This window comes from Opisthocomus hoazin, chromosome 23 (assembly GCF_030867145.1).
Source record: "Opisthocomus hoazin isolate bOpiHoa1 chromosome 23, bOpiHoa1.hap1, whole genome shotgun sequence".
In the NCBI taxonomy this organism is placed as follows: Eukaryota; Metazoa; Chordata; class Aves; order Opisthocomiformes; family Opisthocomidae; genus Opisthocomus; species Opisthocomus hoazin.
The window spans coordinates 11,685,068-11,707,748 of NC_134436.1; the positions used below are offsets into that span (position 1 = coordinate 11,685,068).

General features: G+C 42.3%; 1 protein-coding gene across 1 annotated transcript in view; it reads right to left on the reverse strand.

Moving 5' to 3' along the window:
- Window positions 1–22,681, reverse strand: part of TTC1 (tetratricopeptide repeat domain 1) — a 33,175-nt gene continuing 10,494 nt past the window's right edge. The window contains exons 3-8 of the mRNA XM_075441960.1: window positions 20,842–20,902; window positions 18,863–18,975; window positions 16,810–16,846; window positions 14,918–15,066; window positions 8,373–8,427; window positions 1–635 (exon numbers count right to left, since the gene is read on the reverse strand). Of these exons, the coding sequence (XP_075298075.1) occupies window positions 502–635; window positions 8,373–8,427; window positions 14,918–15,066; window positions 16,810–16,846; window positions 18,863–18,975; window positions 20,842–20,902 (549 nt within the window). The 3' untranslated portion in view covers window positions 1–501. The remainder of the gene's footprint in view (window positions 636–8,372; window positions 8,428–14,917; window positions 15,067–16,809; window positions 16,847–18,862; window positions 18,976–20,841; window positions 20,903–22,681) is intronic.

The window sequence follows — 22,681 nt, forward strand, 5'->3', positions numbered from 1 at the left end:
CAGACAGAAACACCAAGCCTTTATTACAAAGAAAAATTACTCCACAGCAGAGGCTGGCTTGCTTCCATGCATGCTGTCAGTGATACCCACCGGCTGAGGGTGGAGAAGTGCTGCTGCTAGGCTCACCAGTTCCCAGGACACCCTCAGGCTTTGTTCTTGGCTACAGGTGCACGGGTATTTCGGTTCAACTGAATTGCTTGCTAGAATTGTGTTGCCAGCAGTGAATGGGCCAAACTAATGAACCTGACTGCTGGAAAAGCCAAAGACCGCAAGGGATGAAGAAAAAAAAAAAAATCCTACACTGGACACTGTTACCACTAAGAGAAGTCAAATGACTTGCTTTACATCCACGTTATAACTGATTTCACAAGCAGGGAGATGAATGTGCTTGAGCCTTATCTTCACTCGGGGAGCGTGAAGAATGTTTGCTGAATCCCATTATTGGTACGTGCAAGCACACGGTCAGGAGCTGAAAGCCAGCAGAACGAGACTGAATTAACATTATCTATTGTTGTTTGGGTTTTGAACAAAATTGATGGAGTATGAACCAGTCGATGAATCCTGTTTTATCTGGAAATTTTCTGTTGACAGGCCAAAGGGGCGGAGAACCAAATTCCCAAGATCCTTCAGTTTGCCTGCGACGAAAAGGAGAGATAACACATGAAGTATTAGGCAGAGGGAAAGCTCCCATTGAATTATGCCCAGCTACACAGTCCAGATCTACTACTTTGTCTGCTCACTGAAGGTAAATGCTGTGGCAATCTCTGCAGCTTGATGAATATTTAGGCTCTAACATCAATTAAAATCCCGCAACTGTCAGCTTTGAGGTTGAAAACCGATCGCCATGCGTGTTCTGAACCGCCTGTGGGGCAGCCCTGGCGCAGAGCCTGCGGCTGCAGACAGTCACGGCTCCGTGGCCGTAGCTCTCCCGAAGCACCTCGCTTCCTCGGGTACGAGCTCCTGAGGCACGAGAGTTTAACAGCTCACGACAAAGCACCGGGCGCCCCTATACTTACACCTGGATTAGAACCTGGTCCCTGCCGACATTCAATTTTCTAACACAAAGGTTTCAGTTCTGGACATTTTTGATGCAGCTACAGCTCTACAAACAACCAACAACTTCACCAGTTTCCTAGACTACTGAAAGAAACAATGAAAGCCAAAGTTCAAACTGCTCATTTGTAATTATTAAAAACCCCTTTCCAAATTTGTATATTGATGTAAAGAAAAATAAAACAAATTCATCCTTGCAACTGCGTTTGCACCTACACACTCAGCAGCTCTGTCTGAAGCATACAACTTTGCAGCCGTTGTGCCTGATAAAAACCTCAGCTGATGTCGTGTGACGCTTTCAAATCTACAGTGCTCCAGGACTAACTTAGCACTGCTAAGAGCTCTGAGCAACTATTATTTAACAAGCATTGTTAAATATACGTAGGGCATGACAGTGAATAAAATATATATATATTGATAGAAGCCTTTAGTTATCATACATGCTTTCTGCCTCTAGAAAATGAATCTCGCTACCACCTATAAAAAGGGGAAGGGCAACAAAAGGACATCCTTTTTAAAAGAATCTTTATCTATCTAGAGTGACAGAATAGATAAAATGCGTAGCATTAAACAAGAAGCAGAGGTAACAACGTCAATGTTGGCTAAGCACAAGCAAACTGAGCCCCTGGCATGGCGAGACAAAGGAGCAAGATGGTCAGTTTTCCAAGAAAAACATTATTTTCTGCCTGGCTCCAGTGCAGAATCGCAGACTAATTTCCCAAAGAACAAACAGGAGAAGTTTTGACAAGTTGAAGCCTAGCCTAGGTTTGCAGCCACGGGCTACGCCCTGCCCTTCAAAACGCCTTCTGCCGTTACTGGACCTTCAAGGCACCGGAGTCTGTTTTGCCAGGAGTTCAGCGCGCGCACACGCTGGGGGACAAGTGACACACGACAGTCGCGGGCACAGTTAAGCAACGGAAGTGTCGCAATCGTGTGGCTAACACGTGCGAATGCCACACCTATTCCTACCTGCACCGGCGTGCTTCCCACAAGCCATCTGAAGTCACGAGAAACATCGCTGTTCCTCTAGTCGGAGAACTGTTTGTGTTGGAAGGGACCTGTAAACACCTTGTTTCCCATTTCTAAAATAACATCCTAGACTTGAATGCTTGCCATTTAGTTTCTCTGCTCTTGCCAGGTTCCTCCGTTCGCTGGAAACCCTGTTTCTGCCCAGCAGCAGATCACGGCTGCTGCTGCTCAGCAAGTCCCCTCGCTGCAGTGCACCCGCCTACCTCGCCCCAGCGCTGCTGCCAAGCCCTACTGCAGCAGTAACTTCACAGCAGCGACAAGGAAGTACCGAGACACACGGAGCAAAGCCGTATGCGAGTTCCTGAGAGACAGAGGCAAGCAGTATTTGTGTTGCCCAAGCGGAGCACCAACAGGCTAGGAGGCTTGCCTCGCGTGACACAGCAGGCCAGTGACCGCGCTCAGAACAGAACTCGGCCCATGGAAGTATGTCCCTGATCTCCTACCGTCTGGCAACAGACCAAGCCAGGCTGGACATCACCACCATTACCAAAATACACTATTTTTTCAGTCACATTTCCAACATTGAATTGGGGGCAGGCAGAGCTTTTTTGAACACATTCACAGAAAATACAAAAAGAAACAATAGCTGGGGAAAAATGTAAACATCTTGTAAGGAACAAGTAAGTCCTGCATAAAGACACTAATGGCTAGCATTGCCACAGTACTCCTAAATATGCCAAAGTAATTAATATCTTGCATCAAAGCGCTGGTTCACAACTGGGTATCTCTCAGAGATTTCGGTAATTATTTTAAAGCAAGATTAGTCTTTGAGAGTCAACATTGAAATTTTTTGGCCTCACGCTGGAAAAGAAGAGAACCCTGGCCTACAAAAGCAGCTAGCTGGCGAGACAGAATTTTTATTCAGTTTGATTTTTTCCCGTGTGGATGAACAGATGTCGTGCCCGAGTGATCTGGCCAAAGTCATTCCAGTGAGTGGCTCAGCTAGGATTAGCTTCTTTGTACTGGTGGTGCTTGGGTCTTGTTTTGAGCTACACCCCGTTTAAGCTAAGTTAACTATTAAGCTGATAAATTTGTACTCATTCTAAAAGCATTTTGGTTGTAAAACCATAAAGTTGTTCATAGCATCTCTACAACTGGGATGAATAGTTGCTGTTGTACTTCCAGACAAACGTTTGGCCATTACGTAGCTTCAGGGTTGGGGTGAGAAGTGCCTTTGTCTGCTGGCGGAAGAATCCTGGCAGCGCCCGGCGTTGCTAGAGCCAGCTGTGAGCAGCTCACAAGCTCCCCGGGCGCTGCAGCTGGCTGGGGAGCAGGCAGGCGGGCTTGCCTGTTTCAGGGAGCTGTGGAAGGTCTTTGCGAACGGGAGTTCGCACGATGGCTCTCTTCCGGTCCTGCCAGAGCCAACAAACACAGAACAACTGCCGTGGCATTCTCGCTTGTAGCTAGGCCAGCTCTCTGGGAGAAGGTGAAGACTGGATGCTGGATTCAACACTCTATTCTTCACCTCACTGTGACTGACTAATTAAAACAATACAGTCAATAGGTCACCTTCCTGTTCTATCACTTCAGTCTACATACAGCACTGCCTTTTGGTGCAGCCACATTCAATAAATTGTTAACGAAGCAGAAGAAAGCCTTGCCTTTTCCGGGAACTCCAGCCCAAAGCACTGCTCCTGCTGTCTCGGCGCACATAAACCCATCATTGTAGGAAAGCGCTATTTCCTCCTCCCCCACTCTCCTTTCATCCCTAAATTAAGATCTGTAGTGAAGTCCAACCTCCCCCTCCCCCCAGAGAGAAGCTCTCTTAAAACAGAGACTGCTTGAAGGAAGGCAAAAGGCCTGTGGAGCTGTGACTCAGCTGCAGAGCTCTCAGCAGTCAGACGCTCGCTTGTCCCCGAGCAGGGTCACGTTCTCCTCTCGGAAACTGCAGTTTCATAGATCTTGTTCTTTACGCCTCAGAGAGCCCGTGTCTACTTTTCACCTGGAACTCCAGCATGTTAAGTTTTTTCAGCAAAGCAATATTCAGAGGTTAACAAGGAAACTAATGGGTAAAAATGGGTAAAAATCTATTTAGGGCTCAGAAGTGATTCATTACTCACCTAAACTGCAGTGTAACATCCCGTTGCAAAAGGAACATGCACAAAACGATTTCTCACGATTTACACGAAGATGTAACAGCCAAAATCAATTGCTATTCAGTCTTTCTGGCAATAATTCTAGTATAGTTGCTAGCGTTATTGTGGTGTTTGGAAGTTGAAAAGCTATATATTATTTGTGTTAAGAATTTTTTTTGGATAAAAGACAAATTTCCTGATGAGGTCTCATCTTTGTGTAACGTTCTGTGTTACTAACAACATTTCTTAAGCAATTAAAAGAGCGAGGGCAAATCCTTTTCTCTTCCCTAAATGGTAAGCGAGGACTGGACTAAAAGTAACTGTATATTAGCTCTGGTTTCAACTATTTAAAGTGACCTCCCTATATACAGTGTTGGGGTTTAGCAGCTTAGCTGCAAATACAACATACCCTTCAGTATCAAAAAAACCAAACCAAACCAAACCCAACCCCTAATTCTTCAGGCACTAAGCCTAATAAATACCTTTGCTGATCTCACGCAGCTGGAAAAATCGCGTATTGGCAGAGCGGCCCAGGTGATATGATCCGATAGGCCTTCCCATTAATCACGTCGATAATCAAGTACCTTTCACTATTTTCTGCAGTGCACTCATTTATAACTTAAGCTGAAAGTCCCAATATTTTTGAATTGATTTGATGAACTCTGTGTGTAAAATGGATTACACAGATTGGCATGTGTTCCATCCCATTCTTTTTATATCCAATATACTCGGCTCCTCTGTAGCCACGCAGAAAACTGTGGTGGTGTCACAGCCCCCAAGCTGCTAAACCTTGCTAAAACGCTTCCAAACTTCCCCTCTTCTCACACCCTCTCCCCAGCAGAGCTGGTCCTAGTTATCACAGTAATCACCACTTCTCTGAACAAGACTAATTGTCGCACAATAGCTGGAAATCTTTGGCTTTAAAGTCAGAAGAGAAATAAAAAAGAACACGGAAAATGGTCAGTATACATTCATGACCTGGGCAACGACGAAGGCAGAGGACGCTCACGCCATAAAAGCACAAAGGGAAAGAGCCACGTGGATTTAAAAGCTACGTGCAAAGATGTGCTAGAAGTTAAGCGTTCATTAATGTGAAACTCAGAGGTTAGCTCGTACCGAGCAAACTTCAGTGGCAAGTGGCAGCACTGACCTGCAATGGCCAAATGGAAAATACGAAAATAATCTGAATACAAATGTCAGCTTTGGAAAAGTCAGACCCTTGCAGAACATACTGCAGAAACGGACTCGGTTTGGCAACACAACATGTTTTTTTCTAGTGACATCAACTTCAATCACACGCACTAGCACTTGCACGCAAGAACTCATAGGTAGTCTGGAAGGAAAATCCAGCCAAGAATGTGCACTCTGCCTTATTTACACACAATCACTTAAGAAGTGGTTTCAGCTCCTGACAAACTATGTGGTAATGAGCTGTAGCACTGGAAAACAGGAAACACACTTGGGGAGGGAGGAAGATGCACTTCATTTGTTCTGCTTTGTTTGTTCACAGCTCCGGGCTTCATGACAGCATTCGTTAGTTGGGCATACCAGGACTTAGTTCTAGTTGAAAGAAGAAAAGCCTAGAAAAACACCACTGACTAAAATAAGAATTCAATTGAATATCCAAACTTCAAGGGAACCAAAGCATGAAGTGTGACGTTCTCTCTCAAGATTTAGTTGGCAATTAATTTTAGTGTCAGTGCTCCTGGACCAGGCCTAGCCTGGAACTACTAGGATGCATCTGACTTGCTCTCCTGGAACCAAAAAATCTGGGGCACAATCCAGACACCTGAGCTGACTGCCCTGTGAGAAGGCAGGGGAATGAAGCCCTGCACACCTGGCACTGTTTGATCAGTAGTTGGATAATCTCCTAACAGACTACCACAAGCAATTGTCTATTCTGACACAGCACCCACTGGGTAAACAGTTTTTGAAGAAGAAAAGCTGAAACAGCTTAAAACAAATACCTTGCACAACAAAAACAATCCAAAGAAATAGCTTAACCACTACGTTATATCAAGTTTGTCATATTTCACTCCTTCCAGAACTCCCATCTAATCCCCCTTTGTCAATTGTAAGGGTTTTTCCTTGACCGCAGAGAGGAGAGGAGCATTTTGTAAACCCTGGGGAGTATTTCCTTCCCCAGGCCTTCATCGTCAGATCCATGACATCACTGCTATCTCTCTTACCAACATGATACAGGGAATTTTAAAGCACTTAAAGAAAGTAGTCTGGTTGCTGCCCATATTCCTAACTTAATTTCAAGTGTTCTATTAAGAGAATGTATTACAGAAAAAATTCTCAGTTTGTGTTACATCAGTGATCACAAGCACTGCTAAGTATAAAATACCACCTGCCCAACTGACCCCATAAAATTTTAACGATACATGTGACAACTGACACGAATCCTGTCACACGCAAAGCTTGTGGATGAACGTAGGGTTATATGCCATACTAGGCCACTCTTTGGTTTTCCTGGCTGTTTACAACATCAAAACATCAGTGTATCTCCTTGCATGTATGTAACGTCACTGAGAAGGGACTCCTTTCTCAAGAATCCCAACATAAACAGCCTGAACTGGTTCCCAAAAGACCAGTTCAGTTCTGAAATCCTAACTGCCACTGGATAAGCATTTGTCATTTATTTATAGCACTATCACATTTAACCTCCTTTGTTTATGGCTTGTTCTAAGTACAGTGGTGGAAACAGAATTTGACGGTGTAATGCCCTAGAAAGCCTCGCTGCAACTTCACTAGGTCAAAACAGGTACAAAGCAAGAGCCAATCAGACTCCCTGCACAGCAAGAAAAAAAAAAAAGAAAAATACCAGCTTCAGCATAAGCCCTTGAAACAATCTCTTCTTTCCAAATATTTTAAGAAGTAGTGTTACAGTATGCAAGACAGACTGAATTTATTTAACCCGATTCTCTCCGGAATAGCAAGACACTGTCTTTCCCTTTCCCATCCCAAACCCTCAAAGCCCACTCATCTTAAAATAGCATTTCATCTACTACTTGTCACACCTAGGAGGACTGAACAGGTAACTGCTGAAAGCTATTTCTGAAACAGGTTAGGTACAATTAGTTTCTCTTTATCCTATAATGTCATTTGTCCTTGCTCTTTTGTTTGAATTTTCTAAACGGTACAAATGAAAAGATCATATAAAAATTAACCCTCATTTTTAAAAAGCAGCAGAATGTCAGACTGGCTTACGTAGCATCTGAAGTAACAAACCCTGTTAACTAGGAGACAGCAGACAATGTTGACAGCAGTCTTGTTTTGGGCGTGAGGTTCCCTCCAAAACTGTTAGGTTAACCGTAACACTGAGTGGTGCAAGGAAGTGCTTTATGCTTAGGATTACACATCGAAACCAATCTTGCTTGGGCAATCTTATTTAAGTCATGATCCTTTCGAAACACATCAATCCAGTGAAGATATTATCCAAGCAGTACCATACCGCACGATGATGGGGGCACATACATTCAAATGAGTTACACTAATTAAATTATCTTTAAGTCGAGTCAATAGTATCCTTTGGTATAAAATTGTAAAAAGTCAAGAGACAATGAGCTACGCAGCTAGGAAACCTAATTCCACTCCTAGCAAGGCCAGATGCCTGTTTGTGACGCTAGGTAGGTCTAACGGCCTCCACACACAGACACACAACTGAAATACTATAGAAATACAGGTAAATGTGAAGACTTGGAGGTCGATAGGTTGGACGAGCTACAAAAAGAACCAAATTTATTTCTTCAGACACAAGACAAACATACGCAGTTATTACAGCTGGTTGACTTCTTTTACGTGAAGGCTTAGTGAAATCCCTGTTCCACCCCTTCCATAGGAATGTTTCCTTTACTTGCAGAGAGAAAAGGTAGAGCAGTTGGTCTGTTTCAAACCATTTTCCTCTGCTTTAATGTGCATCAATACTGAATTGTTTTAGAAGGTCTTGAGTATTTCTTTCTTTAAATTTAATTAGTAGCCTTTTCTGTATGGGAGAATTATTTGGCTAGAACTTACTGTAGGTGAAACCGAGCAACAGAGAGCTACAAAGAAATCAGGCGTTTTGTTTAACACCGAACAAGTATTTCCTTTAAGATTCACCTCCTTTAAATTTTACACCAGAGATTCTACTCACACATTTTTATTTTTCCATTATTACAGAAGTAATATAATAATATTATATTATGCAAGTTGTATGTACACACAACTTACCTAACATTTCTTTCTTTAGTTTTTCATTCCGCTCTTCAATTTGTCTAGGTAATCGCTGTGGAAGGAGACAAAAACTGGCATCAGACCCATGCTTTCAGTAATACTGCAGGTTAATCTTAGGGAATTTTCATACACATACCCAGGATACACTGTTCACGGCTTAGAAGGAATCCTTATGTCAAACCACACTTCCATCTTATTTTGGAAACCTGTAATTCATCCTATGACATCAGTTCACATCTACGGTAAGTCGCAGCTTCTAAGTGCAGGTTTCATACAGGCTTACATTTTTACTGCTGGAAAAGATCTGATCTGTTTGCTTGGGATTTTAACTGAAAAGCTTATGGAATTTAAGAGACTTACAATTAAAGCATATTTTAGCCTTGTCTCCTCTGCTGCATGCATTAGACTTGGTAAGAGAGGCTAGAGGAACCAAGCAAGCACAGCACTTGACTTCTGAACATAAAGTCAGTTCCCAGTGGCATCACACTTCAGGGAAATCTGCGCTGTGAAAACTCTAATGTCTTCTACACACAAATATTCTATCAGAAGATCACCGAGTTAGCTGTCTATGAACTTCAGGACATCGTTTAATGAGCAGCATCTTACTACCCAATAGGTGGCACAGTCCTACGGAGGAGAGGGTATTGCAAACGAGGGCCTTCACCCGGCAGTCAGTCACAGGGAGGGAACCCCAACGGTTCATCTGAGCAAGGTACCAGTCCGAGGAACGGTCCATTAGCGTGCTTCTTCCCTCCTCAAACTGGCACCAGTGTTAAAGTCTGTGGCACCGTCACAAACAAACCCATCACGTGTGTCTAATGAGCATGATGTAACTGCACGGTCTGTGCATTCCTCACGATCGGAGGCTCCCATTTATGCCTACAACAGCTGTGACTCATCTTCCATCCTTACACAGTACTGGTGTTTTGCTATACAATTGTAACGAACATTTTTAATTAGCATTTTATATTCACTACAACTAAATTTACTATTGTGTCATTTAAATTCTGCACGTTCCATACATCAGTTAAACACACCATTAAAACAAAATATATTACGAATGACAGTCACTTTTTATACATCTTGTTCATATTTTTCAGAAGCAGTATTTTGAGCTTTTATACTATGCTTATCACGGTATAATTGTGGCAGCGCTGCATGCCATTATATGCATAACTACGCTGTTTTTCCTGGCAGAGGTCATAGCAAATGAGACAGATCTGCTGTAGTGGTGCTATCAGTAAATTAATTACAGTTGCAGACTATGGTAACAGGTGTGGAATTCGCTCCTGATACACTTCCCTTGTTGGTAACTGGCTTCTCGACACAGTTAAAGAATTCATTTCCTAATCTTGTTCCTTCCTGTCATTTACAGCTCTGGTCACCGTGGCTAGGTTTGTCATCCTGATGGTATTGCTACAGTGCAAAAAGAGGTCCACCTCAAGAAAAGGCCCATCGACAAGGCTGCCGACCACTCCTCTCCTCGCCGATGCAGGGGACGCTGGTGAACACAGGCAAATACAGTTCAGTTCATTTTCTGTAACAATGGGGAAGAGAGGTGGTATACCCCAGAAAAACAGAAACTCAAAACCCCCAGAAAAACAGGTACTAAGGAATACAGTGCAGATATGTATCGATGGCTAAGCTCGAAACCAGCCCAGGCCCAGCATCGCCACCAGTGAGCCAGATCTAATTAGCCCAGTCAGACCTCATCTGCCTCCCACTGACCCAGAGGAGCTCATTAAGTTGGGCGCAGATCTGGACCTACGCTGCCTGCACAAAAACATGTGTGGATATCCCCAGGCTCTACATTCAGTTTGCATGGGGGCTGTGAGATTTGCTGACTCTTGGACGAGCCTGGCGTCTATAGCGTGACTCTCACATTTGGGCATCAGGCTTTAGCAGGAAATGAAGACACAGATCTGTGGTCGGAAATACATATTCCATGTTGCGACTGTCTGAATGCTGCTAATCCAAAGAGTCAGCACTTCTCACTCCAGAAATGTATCTGCAAGGTTAGTCATCTAAAGAAAGGTGTCCATCAGGAGAGCTATTTATCTGGTGTCTACAGCACTCATCTCAAAGTACGGCTTCTCCTGGTACGTGAGTTTATCTGGCCTGCCAATCCCTCAACAACTGTGTTGAAGCTAAAATTCACACAACACTGTTACACACCTGCTGAAAACAAAACCTAAAGATTGATACCGTATGATGAAACACTTCCTGGGAAAGCATCAGTAGGCGTTATTTGACCACAAAACATTCTAATTTCAAACTGTTTAATTTGGCATTGAAGATGTCAAAAGTAACTAAAGTATGACACGCTAGGATTTAAATCAAACACTGGCACTATACTCCTGAAATATAAACAGCACTGAAATTTTAGAGTGGCTACCAAGCCAGGAATCAAAGCAAAGAAATACTTTGTATTTAGTATTTTTAAACATTTGACAAGGTCACGACATTCCTAAAGCATTATGTGAAATATTTTCTGTGTACAAGAAGGAGAAAGATTTGTTCTAACAGTGAATGAACCTAATTTTCAGATTCTCTTCATGCATCATTTTCATGACCAGTGAGGGGGGAAAAAAGCTGTGATATTTCTGAGCAATGCACTTCACCTTACAATAAAGCAAAGCTTCCTGGTCTCCTACATTAGATAAGTTAACCACACGTGGAATCAACATTACAGCTGGAATTGGTTTTTTATTATGAAATTTACAGATTTATTGTGAATATTTTAAAAAGTGTAAAACTAGCTGTATTTTCTCAACAATTTTTCAAGGGGTGAGTTTTAAGCTTCAGTCTCAAAAGATCGCTTCTACCCTGAAACTTGACAAAGAACAGGACCAGCTCAGTGCTGAACGACCTAAATCCCAGTGCAGTGTAAACTGAGGGCACGTTGTACACAGTGTTCTGCACCACATCTGAGCCTCAAGCCTCTGCCTAGTAAAATGAGGTCAAGGAGCAGAAGGTATATGTAACAATCAACCTCTGTACTTCCCAGATACAAAAATGAAGAATGAATTACTGACCGTTGTAAAACATTCCTGAAAGATGGCCAGGAAGAACAGCAGCACTGCTTATGATTCTCTTCTAGCCCAAATCTCCACTGATCACCGAGCAAGGGCTCTTTTGTGAGACTATTAGAGGCATACTCACTGAAAGAAAATTGTGGTTTTGCAAGAGGTATAAAGTACAGTATCTATACTTTTGGGGGTTCCAGTCAGCCAATATGTATGTATTTTAAACTCTGTTCCCCAGTCTTAATCAGTGGAGTCCTGCCTGGTGGTTCCTGACAAGCTGCCTGATCTTCAGTTGTTCTCTATATGACGGGCTGCTAAAATGTGCTCCTTCAACACCAATACTATTTCACCAAGTAACCAGCTAGATTACACTAGGCCTCACTCTGGAACTAGTCTAACGCTAAAAGACTACAAGCTACAGAAACTAAACCCCACGGCTTCCTTTAGAAATCTCAGCAGACTCCTTGGCTGAATTCCTGGATCAAAGAAGCCATAGTCTCAGCTAGGAGACTATAAACAAGGCCAACACAAATACTCTCTTCTGGACTGCGATGGACCCATCACATTCACTACTGGGGCAGTAATGATGTTTGACAAGCTTGTCATTTGTTAAGCCATTGCCAAGAGCTAGGTGATAAAGTGCCCTCCTGCTCTCAACCAGATGCGTGCAACAAGCACCAGGGGGTTGTTTCACAGTACAGTGAACTGACCTTGTCAGTGGCTGCTGCCAGGAGGGATGGCCCCGATTCCTGCACTGCCTTGACCGCCTCTCCTTTCCTTCTCACTAGCGTCTGCAGTAGGACTTGTCTGACTGCAAAAAGCCGAGGCAGTATCAAAGAATTTACTTTGGGGCTTTTTGGTCGCTGGCTTGTTGCTGTTTTCCCTTTAGCAGAGCCAGGTGTCTGCCAGACGCGCGTACAGAGCCCGCCATCCCCTCGGGTCGGGCACGCGCCAGCACCAGCGCCGGCACCAGGCAAGCAACCGGGCAGCTCTGTACGCGGCAGACAGGTACTGGATCAGTTCAGCTGTTTTGTGGAACCACACCGTTACCACCAGCAGCAGTTACACAGCTAAGCAGAATATTTTTCTGCCATCGGTGCAACTGATCCAGTCCCAAAAGAATTAATTTTAGGCAAGGCTTCTTGTCCAATATGCTGTAAAAGCAGTTTCTAATCTGTCACAGCACAATAGCATGGGGAAAAAAACTTAAAAAGTAATTCACTACTAATGGTTTATTTCCCCATATGGGGAGTTAAAACAATTAAACCTAAGCCTTTCAAAAATACTTCTGCATCAACAAAAAGTGGTTTTAAACATAATTTTGTGGGTGAAGCAAATGATTTTTTTTTTTCCTTACGAGGCAGAATATGTTGCAGGTTCACTGATGCGAAGCTGAACTAATATAATGATGCCTTTGAAAATTTAACCAGATATAAATGAAGTCAAGTATTGGCATATGGATTTGGGTGCCCAACTAAAAATTATGTTTTAAAATTGCATCCATTTACCTTAAAATGGAAGTAAAGAATACTTCGGCTGTTGTTTTCCCTGCAGAAGACGGTCAGCTCTTTCCAGGCTCTCGGTGCTTGCAAACCATTCACCTACCACGACCCAAAGCTCCCACTTTTTATCAAAGTGACCACCACTGTACTTTTTATAGTGGCTACCATTCATCAGCACATGTTCCTTCAAAACCACAAGCCATCTGGCCACATCCCTACCACATTTGTCCTTTCAACACAGCCTTCATAACTTCTTTTCAAAAAATAAGAACAGCGAGCAGTCTATAAGAGGAGCTTTCTGCACAAAATAAATTTCCCTTCTTCTAAATTTCCCTTGTGAAAAGATCCTCTGAACTTGTCAAATCCACAGCTATTTTCCACACTGATCATTAACATTCTAAGTATCTCTAGAAAAATCACTTCCTACTGGTATTTTACACAAAGAGTTCCTTAAAACCTCAAATCAGCAGGCTGTGGCAGTGACTTCAAGTCCCCATTGAGTAGGGATTATTTACGTGTTAGACGGGGGGTTCAGGAAGCGCTAGGGGCTTACCTTTCTTCATCCAAGCTGACATATCCCAAAGCCCAGGGAAACTTTTAAAGCATTTACTTACACTTACAGAGATACAGCAAAGGTTCTGCAAGAAATCAGAGGAGGCCCCAGCAACGACCCGAGGGCTGGAACCCCTCTGCTGCGAGGAAAGGCTGGGAGAGCTGGGGCTGCTCAGTCTGGGGAAGAGAGGGCTCCGGGCAGACCTTACTGCGGCCTTCCAGTACTCAGAGGGGGCTTGTCAGAAAGATGGGGACAGGGTTTTTATCAGGGTCTGCTGCGACAGGACAAGGGGTAATGGTTTTAAACTAAAAGAGGGGAGATTTAGACTGGATAGGAGGAAGAAATTTTTTACGATGAGGGTGGTGAGGCCCTGGCCCAGGCTGCCCAGAGAGGTGGTCGATGCCCCATCCCTGGGAACGTTCAAGGCCAGGTTGGACGGGGCTCTGAGCAGCCTGATCCAGTTGAAGATGTCCCTGCTCACTGCAGGGGGTTGGGCTAGTTGGCCTTGAAAGGTCCCTTCCAACCACAAATATTCTATGATATGTTTAATCCTTAAGTATTTGTAATTTGATTACAAGTGGACATAGGAACACAGTACTAAGCTGGAGAAGATTTTTTTTTTCAAGAATGAAGGAAGCAACTGAATCAGGAGATGCCTTTTTCTTCAAGTGAAAGGCTAAGCTTTTGAAAATTAATAGCAGATTTAAGTCACTATTAGTAAAATAATTCAAAGAGACCAATACACACATAAGGCACAGCAAAGAACAAGAACAGAAAACAACTAAATCAAGAAACAAAAATATCAACATTTTAAAGTAGCTACAAACACAGATACAGACTGATAGAATCCTGTCTCCTTGCCATTCTCAAAGTTATATAATCAAGTCATCAAAAAAAGTAATTATTTTATAATTACACCATAAATTTGACTGCAAATTTACCAATCAGAAAAATAATTCTACTTAAACAGACTCCCACTAATTAAACAGCTAGCACGAACTGTATTATACGGTGCTTGTATTCATTGCAGATCCGTATTGAAATGATGGCTACTAAGATGCCGCAGTGGTTCAGGCAACCTTTTCTAGCACATGCAGAAATACAGTAACAGCCCAAATCAGAGAACTAGAACAAAGCGTGTGTGTCTGCACGTATGCTATTTAACAACTAAATGTGTAATTACACGCTTACAGCTCAGAATACACATTTACTTTCACTCATTTTACACAGGCAAAAAGACAACTATGCTTTACGGACCTGAGACTTGTCATAGAAGTTGCGGCAGTTTATGCAATCTTCCTTACGTAAAACCAGATGAGAAAACCACTGTGCTTTGAGACTTGGCAAAAAAGGAATCACCACTGCATATGACGCTGCTTGCATAAACAGCACTGAATATTTAGAATAGGAAGGAAGAGACTGTGGTTTAAAGTTAGGACACAGTATACTAAAAAGGCTTACCATGCAGGCTTCTCTGGCTTGATGAACTGATGGGTCTTTTTCTACGACTGTCTTATAGTCTTCCAGAGCTTCATCTAGTTTTTCTGTTTTTTCATATAGTTCTGCTCTCCTCAGCAAAGCTCTAATATAGTTAGGGTCTAATTCCACTGCTGGAAAACAAAAGAAAGCACAGCATTTTACTCAAAGCATTTCTACACCCCTCAAATGAATTCTTAACTGTGTATTAAATTCTTAATAGTTATCTTTATCATGTAGCTTAGAAACACATAGAGTCACAGTTTGAGAGCTAAATCATAATTCAGAAAGGCATTCATCTGTCTGTGGAAGTCTAATGCAAATGATCATATTTCATTTAATATCTACAATCCATCACAGACAGAAGTGATTTATAATGCACAAACATTTAATTTTGCAATACTATATATGCAGAGATTCCAAGTGATGCTTCACAAATTTGAATGATCTCTTAAGATATTTTTCAGCTTTTCTATATTTAACGTTTATTATCAGATTACAGCTAAATACACCAAGGTACATATAGCAGGGAAAATAAGCATTTCCCCGCTTACCTCAGTTCAAGTTGAGACAAACTCCATGAGAACTACTGGCGTTCTTCTGAATTTACTCTAATATTAAACAGTCAAAATGGGGCTGGGAATCCACAAATGGTTATATTAGCTCTACAGGGTAGAAGAGAGGCATACAGACTGAGTTTAAGCTTTTCCTTTCCTTATTCCCTTGGCAGCCATGACCGTGTTTACAGTTAAGGCTGAATGCTAAGCTTAACAGTAACCTGCAAATGGTAATTTCTCAAGAATTTCTTCATTCATTTTTCATCACAGAAAGAGGGAGTATGAAAGACTGCCCATTTTATAATTACTAGCCCATTAAAATGGTTCTTGGGACAATTAAATCTAGAATTATCTAGCTAAATATTCTAGCTTATTTCTTCCGGAAGGACAAAGGCAATGCTGCAGTCAGCAAGTTGCAGGTTAGTGTGAATTGCTCTGCTGTGCTCCAAGCGTTGCACTGCAGTTTGTAAGCCAAGTCCCTGGGGAGTGGCAAGCGATGGTAGGTTTAAGTCTCACTGCTGCAAAGCAGCCCAATTCCCTTTCAGCCACTACAAAATTAGCAGAAGTGTCTTTCAAAATGCACCACCACCAAAACAAGGAAAACCCCCAAAGTGACAGAGGCCAGCTAGAATTGGTTACCTTCAAGCATGCTTTTAGCATGTACAAACTCCTAATTACCGTACAAGCAGTGCTGGCACACAGCCATTTGACTGGTTTTCCAATGGGTAATTTGGACTTTTCTCCCCAGCTGTCATGGGGAGTTTAACAAATATAGGAGCATGGGTGAGTGGGTGGAAGCAATAAAGCAATGCACAGCTGAAATGGTTTCACCACAAGTTGCAGAGAGAAAACTATGCAGGACAAAACCAGGAGAGCATAAGCCCTTGTGACAAAGCAAAAGCCTTGCATAAAAGGGACTTGATAATGCTTTTAATTCTGTAAGGCCTCATGGTTCTTTGTAATCTGGGATTAAACCAAGATTCGGGGGGCAATGGCAGGCTGAAGTGAGTTTAAAATACTAGGTGTAAGGAAACAGCTTCCATAATAAAAAACTTCCTATTAAGAAGAAGTACAAACAGCAGCCTCATTGGCACAAGAGAATAGAAAGCAAATTATTACAGACAGGAAAAGCTTGACAGACGCTTTACAAAATAAATGATATAAATAGTTCTAGATCCGGGTGTCTTCCACCACAGCTCTCTATAAATTCTTTAAAGACCCTTATGGCCAAAATTACAGCTCTGTAGTTAGGCACTAGCTGGTGTAATTAGTGTACGAAAGATCTGATGTAAGAGCAGCACACAGAAAAAAAAGTCATACCTCTGCTGCAGTCACTTAGGGCAGCTTCCGTCTTCTCCTAGAATACAAAATAGTTTTGTTATATTTAAGTCATATTTCTTGGGAAACAGATTATTTACAATTGCAAGCAAAAAGGTTTGTCTGGCGTTCCAAAGAACTGGGATGTTCCTGTAATCAAGGCTTTCCATACCGTTGCTGCTGAGGTAAAGCTCCTTACCAGCGATTAGCTGCCTCTCTGTGCAGGCTGCCAGCGTTCAAACTGCTCGGCTGCCCCACTGCTCGGCCTGCGCGCCGCGGCCGGCAGCACGCTACGGTCCAAGGCTGGGTCACAGCTGCAGGCCTTGGCTCACCCGAGCCGCAGCTTGTCTACCTCGGACAATTAATTAAGGTGTTGGAACAGATGGTTCCCAAGACTCCCAGATAAATTCTTCTCCGTACGAGCGAAGATGTTTGGAAAGCAGACACTGTCTTTAGCACTAACACAGCTTTCTCTCCAAGGGACAAGGCATGAGACTTCCAGAAGTGGTAGGGACAAGATTTTAGTGCACCCACACAACCATGGTTAGAAGATGAGAGCCAGGCAATCTGCTTATTATGAAACAAGAGAAAGAAACCACCAAAACAGCTGAGACAGATCCTATTTTCATGCAAACTAAAAGGGCTTAAAAAAGAAAAAAAATCAGGCTGTTCTGTGCTCGTGTTGTTGATCTAAGTAGTAGTAATCTTTCTACACCCAAGGAACTATTTTCTCCTCCATAAAACAGAAGCTGTCTCACAGAAGAATGCCTCACAAGCTTTTATTGTAGAGCAAAGCAAATGGGTGCAGCAGGTACGGAAAAACAAACCTAACGGGGAAGTTCTTAATAATACGAACGTATTTTCAGAGTAATGTATTGGTCTGTCAGGTTCCACTGATCTACACCGGTGAGATCCACTAGTTTGTGCACGTTTACCATCTTGGGCTCCTCTGGGGACTACTGGAGCAGTTTCCCAGTGATATGAATAGTTAACATCTGGATTATGAGGAGGTTTTCCGGTTTACAGCTTTCATATTTGAAAGGTTCCAGCTTCTGTTATTACAGATTTTATTCCATTTTTATCTTGTGTGCTCAAACAATTCAGTATCCCAGCAGCAAGTTTGATAATTCTAGCTGAATAAGAAACCTGTATGCCGAGTAGGAATTTATTTATGCCTAAATATGGCTGCAAGGTACATTTCTGCACAGAGCTGCATCAGTCTCAATAGTGGAGGAACACTGCAAGAAAGTTCCCTTTGCAGGAGGGTAAACTGAGGATAGGAGTTACTGTGCTATTTCTTTAAAAAAATTAAATCTTAAAAATAAAGGCAAAGATAGGGAGTAATTTCTCCTGATTTCTTAGTATCTCCTGTTTCTAAAGCAGTGACAGTTTCTGCTCAGACAGACAGTGTTCTATGCCTTCCACACTACCTAACTGCACTGCTGATTGCGGTAACATCTGGGCACCTGTCCCTGGTCAAGGAACACAGAGCACCTGAAGCAAGCTGCAGCCATTCTATCCAGACCGTGCCCCACCATATAGGTCTCTCCCACCACAGAGCAACCACGAAGGAAGCAAACTGAATTAATAAAACCATAGTTAGGAAGTCCTGCTTATGCCTCCAAGCATTTGAGCCAATTAAATGAAGACAAGTGTATGACAATCCAGGCTTTCAGAAAAAACACCAACACTAGCTACAATTCTGAACAATCTAATACACAGCCTGCATACACGGAACATGCTTAAAGACGTCTGTTCCACATGAACTTTGGACTGCATTAAAACAGAGAGAAAGAAAGAAAAATCAGTGCTTTAAATGTAACGCAGCAGAGTAACTTCAAACAGCTGTTCCAGTTGCAACTTCCAGGTTTGTATTTGTCCTCAGTAAAACGAAGCATACCAGCATTTCTACGGGGAGCACGGGAGACCGAGCAAGCAGCAAACCCTGCAAGCATCTTTATTCCTTTGCCCTCCTTTATGCACCCCTAATGACTTCATTACTGCATTTGTCATATAATCAATACACGGTGTTTCATAAAATAAAAAGAATATTCACCTGTTTCATTTTTGCAGCAGCTCTGTTTGAAAACAAGACAGCCCTATCTTTCTGGAAGCAGGCTGGGCAGATCTGCAGAGCCTTTGTGTAAGAGTCTTCTGCCTCTCCATAGTCTGCAGATGCAACAGGGAAAAAACCAAAACAGAGCATTTATTTCAAATGCCAGTACAGTCAGTGAACCACATGGCTAAGATTTCTTTGGAAACACTTCTCAATATATGATGCAATATTAAACCAGAATCAGTAGCTGCTCTCAGGCAAAGTGCATTACAAAGGAGCACATAGATGAACGGCAATTAATTATTTCAAAATCAACACCCTTGTAAAAGCAGAAATATAGTCCTGGGCTTAATGCAACAAGGGCAGCAGGATGCGCATATAATTCTCCACCCTGGAATGGTTTCATCATATTGGAGTACCAGCCTTAGAGGTGGAATCTCTTTAGATTAAGCATATCCTTGATCTGATAGGAAGCATGTGCTGAAACGTGTCACTGCACCGATACCTATTCAAAGCAGCTATGGAGATATTTTATTTGCCACATCATCTTCAGTGACTGACTTAAAGGTCAGTTCACCACAAACCCATTATCACCCGAAGGTCATCGATTATCAAGTGTTGTCTAAAGCAAGCACCAGCCGTAAGCCGCATGGGACTGTCAAGTTATTGCTTTTGTAATAGAGTGAAAGAGTGAAAAGGCCCTATACTGACTGAACAGCGCCCTGCCAGCTGACAAGTGCATTGTCCTCAAAACAGAGCGATTTGTTCTGTGCACATTAGCTGGTGAGCAGCCGGGTGCTTATAAAGGACGTGTATTTCTGATTAGCAAGCACTTTGGCAGGCACAGGTACGCTGAAAAGCTCTGCCACAGAATTTGTCAAGAAGAGGCTATGGATGAGACTTCGCAAGACGATTCAGCCAACTTCACAGGCTTGCTGCTTTCATGGTCCGGGCAGCTCCCTCCTGCCTGCTCTGATGCTTGCCTCAATTGGTAAATCACACCCCAGCAATCTTGCTCTCAGCACACAATAAGACCTCCAACAGGAAGGCCCCTGTCTGGTTGTCAGGGTATACTGCTGGGAAGGGAAGTTACTTGTTTGTGTCCCTGCCGCCCGAGGAAAGTATGAATCTACATTTCCTGGTTTCTTTGTGAATCCTCCAGCCACCAGAACATTAAATGAAAGGCAGACATCAAAATCACTTCCCCCTTTGTGTTTTTTAATTAAAAGCATTGCTACAGTTATTTATAACTGACCTCAAACCTGTTGTTATGGATTAACTATGTTCAGAACATGTCCAGTTCTGGCATAAGCTAGAAATTTACGTACCTCTAGATTTTTTTTTTTTATGTATGTTTGTGTGTCCGTGTACATCTCTACATATACACACACACGTATGCATACATCTCTGTATACACATATACACCTACATATAAACATGCATGAATATATGTATATAGATGTACATGTAAGTACATATAGATGTAAATGTACGTGCATGTATATGTATATACAGATGTCTGTATATACACGTACACACACATATATTAATAAAATGTACAACAGACAGAGTCAGTGGATAAAAAGAAACATGCAAATGTACAAAGGTATGAGCGAGCTACTGAGCCACTGAGTCCTGCATCAATTCTAAGCACATGCATTAGCAGAACTCAGAGCCTAGTGGAAGCCTTTTTTGACTGGTAAAAGAAACCCCGGCACTTGGAAGGCGGTCAATTCTGTCTCATGTTCTTGGATTTAAACACTTTGCTTTCATGAGAGACCTGCTTTAGTAATCCTAAACTTAAGGAGGTCTATCCCTTTCTGTTCTCTAGAACTGGATGAAAAATGATGTACATGATAAATTTGAACAATGATAGGTGTGAGATCTTCCTATGGGTTTTCTGCAACGTCACCATGATGGCTAAGTTTTAATTTAAGATTCTCTAACATCCATATGGTGTTAGAAGATTATCAACCCACCTCCTTTCTTGAACTGCTCATTTCCTTTCTCCTTCAGCGTTGTGCTCTCCTTTCTTCTTTTCTACGAAAGAAAAGACAATGTCTCAAAGTATTTAACTGAAATGAACAAGTAGGTCAGCTGCAGTTCCAAATAAAGTATGAATGGAAATCAGAATAAAATATAACCAAAGAATTTTAACTAGTACCAAGATCACTTGCTTGTAGTCATTGTGACATGATATACTTTATACATCCATGAAACACTGGAATATAAGGTGGCAGTTAAAAAGCTCCAGTTCATGGACAACAGTATAAAGAAAGAGCATTTGTCAACCCGGAACATTCTGTGATTCTGTGATTCATAGTGAATTACATGGTTTAAACTAATACGTTAACTTTTCAGCTGGTTGTTTGCTTCTCCTTTCCAACTCAGTTTAATTCAATCAGTGCAGGTCCACCATGTAGAATATATTTCAGATGTAAAGTCTCAAAAGTTTTGCTGGAAATAATTCCACCTCAGAAATTCATAGTTACTTTCAGAGACGTACAAAGCATGTTGAGCTGACTGCATTAGAAACGGGTCCATGGATAATACTGCCGTGAAAGATTTCTTATGCAGAGAGTGACTAAACCATCAGACCCAGAGACAGGAAGATTGTTCTGTTACACAGCGAGAATTGCACATGCTGAGCAGAGCTGTGTTTTCAACCATGAATATCTTAACAGTACTCTTGGCACAAGCGGAGTTGACATGAATGCTCTTAGCCTCTGACACAGAAAACACAGGATGTCAGCAAGCCATCTCTTCAACCTATTTACAATGGAAGTCTTTCACGTGCAGACATACCTCACGCAAGTAAAACTAAAGCAGTGCAAGCAAGACAGTAATATCAAGGAGCAATTGTCATGTTCACGAATCATTCCCATGGTAGAAAAACGCTCACTTGACCACTGATTTTGCCCCAACACACATGCATACACAAAGGACTTAAATCAAGGTGTCTATAAATTACAGACCATTGAGCAATTAAAAAGCCAACACTAGGAAAAGGAGCAGTTTCCTTTCCTGCAGATTGTGTAAATCAAGGATTAATGCAATTATCAATATCGCACAGAACATCTCCTTGGAAACAGCTAAATATAGTACTCTTTGTGGAGCGCTGCACCATCTCACAGCTATGCCAAGTAGCTGACAAACAACACAAAATCAGAGGTTCTCTCCTTGCTTTTATTGGTTTTGGAAAGTAATTCACCCGACCACTGTCACCATCTTAGTAACAACAGATCACAGCGCTCTGAAAACTAAGCTCAGGGGAATGGCATTCAGTTGCAACACACAAAACGACACAGTAAAATATCATCTGACCCTTTCCATACATGCCTAGATCGTTACATTTTTTCCTATCGCCTATTAAGTATGTTTTCTAATACTCCTTGCTCCTCACATTTAAAAAGCCAAAAACCAAAATACAGGTCAAACTAAACACACACCACTATGTAGAAACTGGCTTTCCTCCAGTGGACTGACAAACCTACACAAGTCCTTCCACAACATCCTTTGCACCAATATACACAAGCCAGGTGGTGCTTTCTAAATACGAGCGTGCAAACAAATATAAGCACTTAAGGCACAAGCGGCATTAAAAGCACAAATTCTTGTCTATATGCAGGATTCTGCTGTTCAGCACAGGGAGTACATAACTGCATTTGAAAGCTGTACCCAAACTTTCACAGTGCCGTGCAGAACAGCCCCAGCAAGGTCACTGCCACACGCACAGCTGGCCCTCCAAGATGTGCTAAAAATTTCTTTCTGTGGAGGCATACAGAGTGAAAGCACAACCGAAGTAATTTTAATACCAGG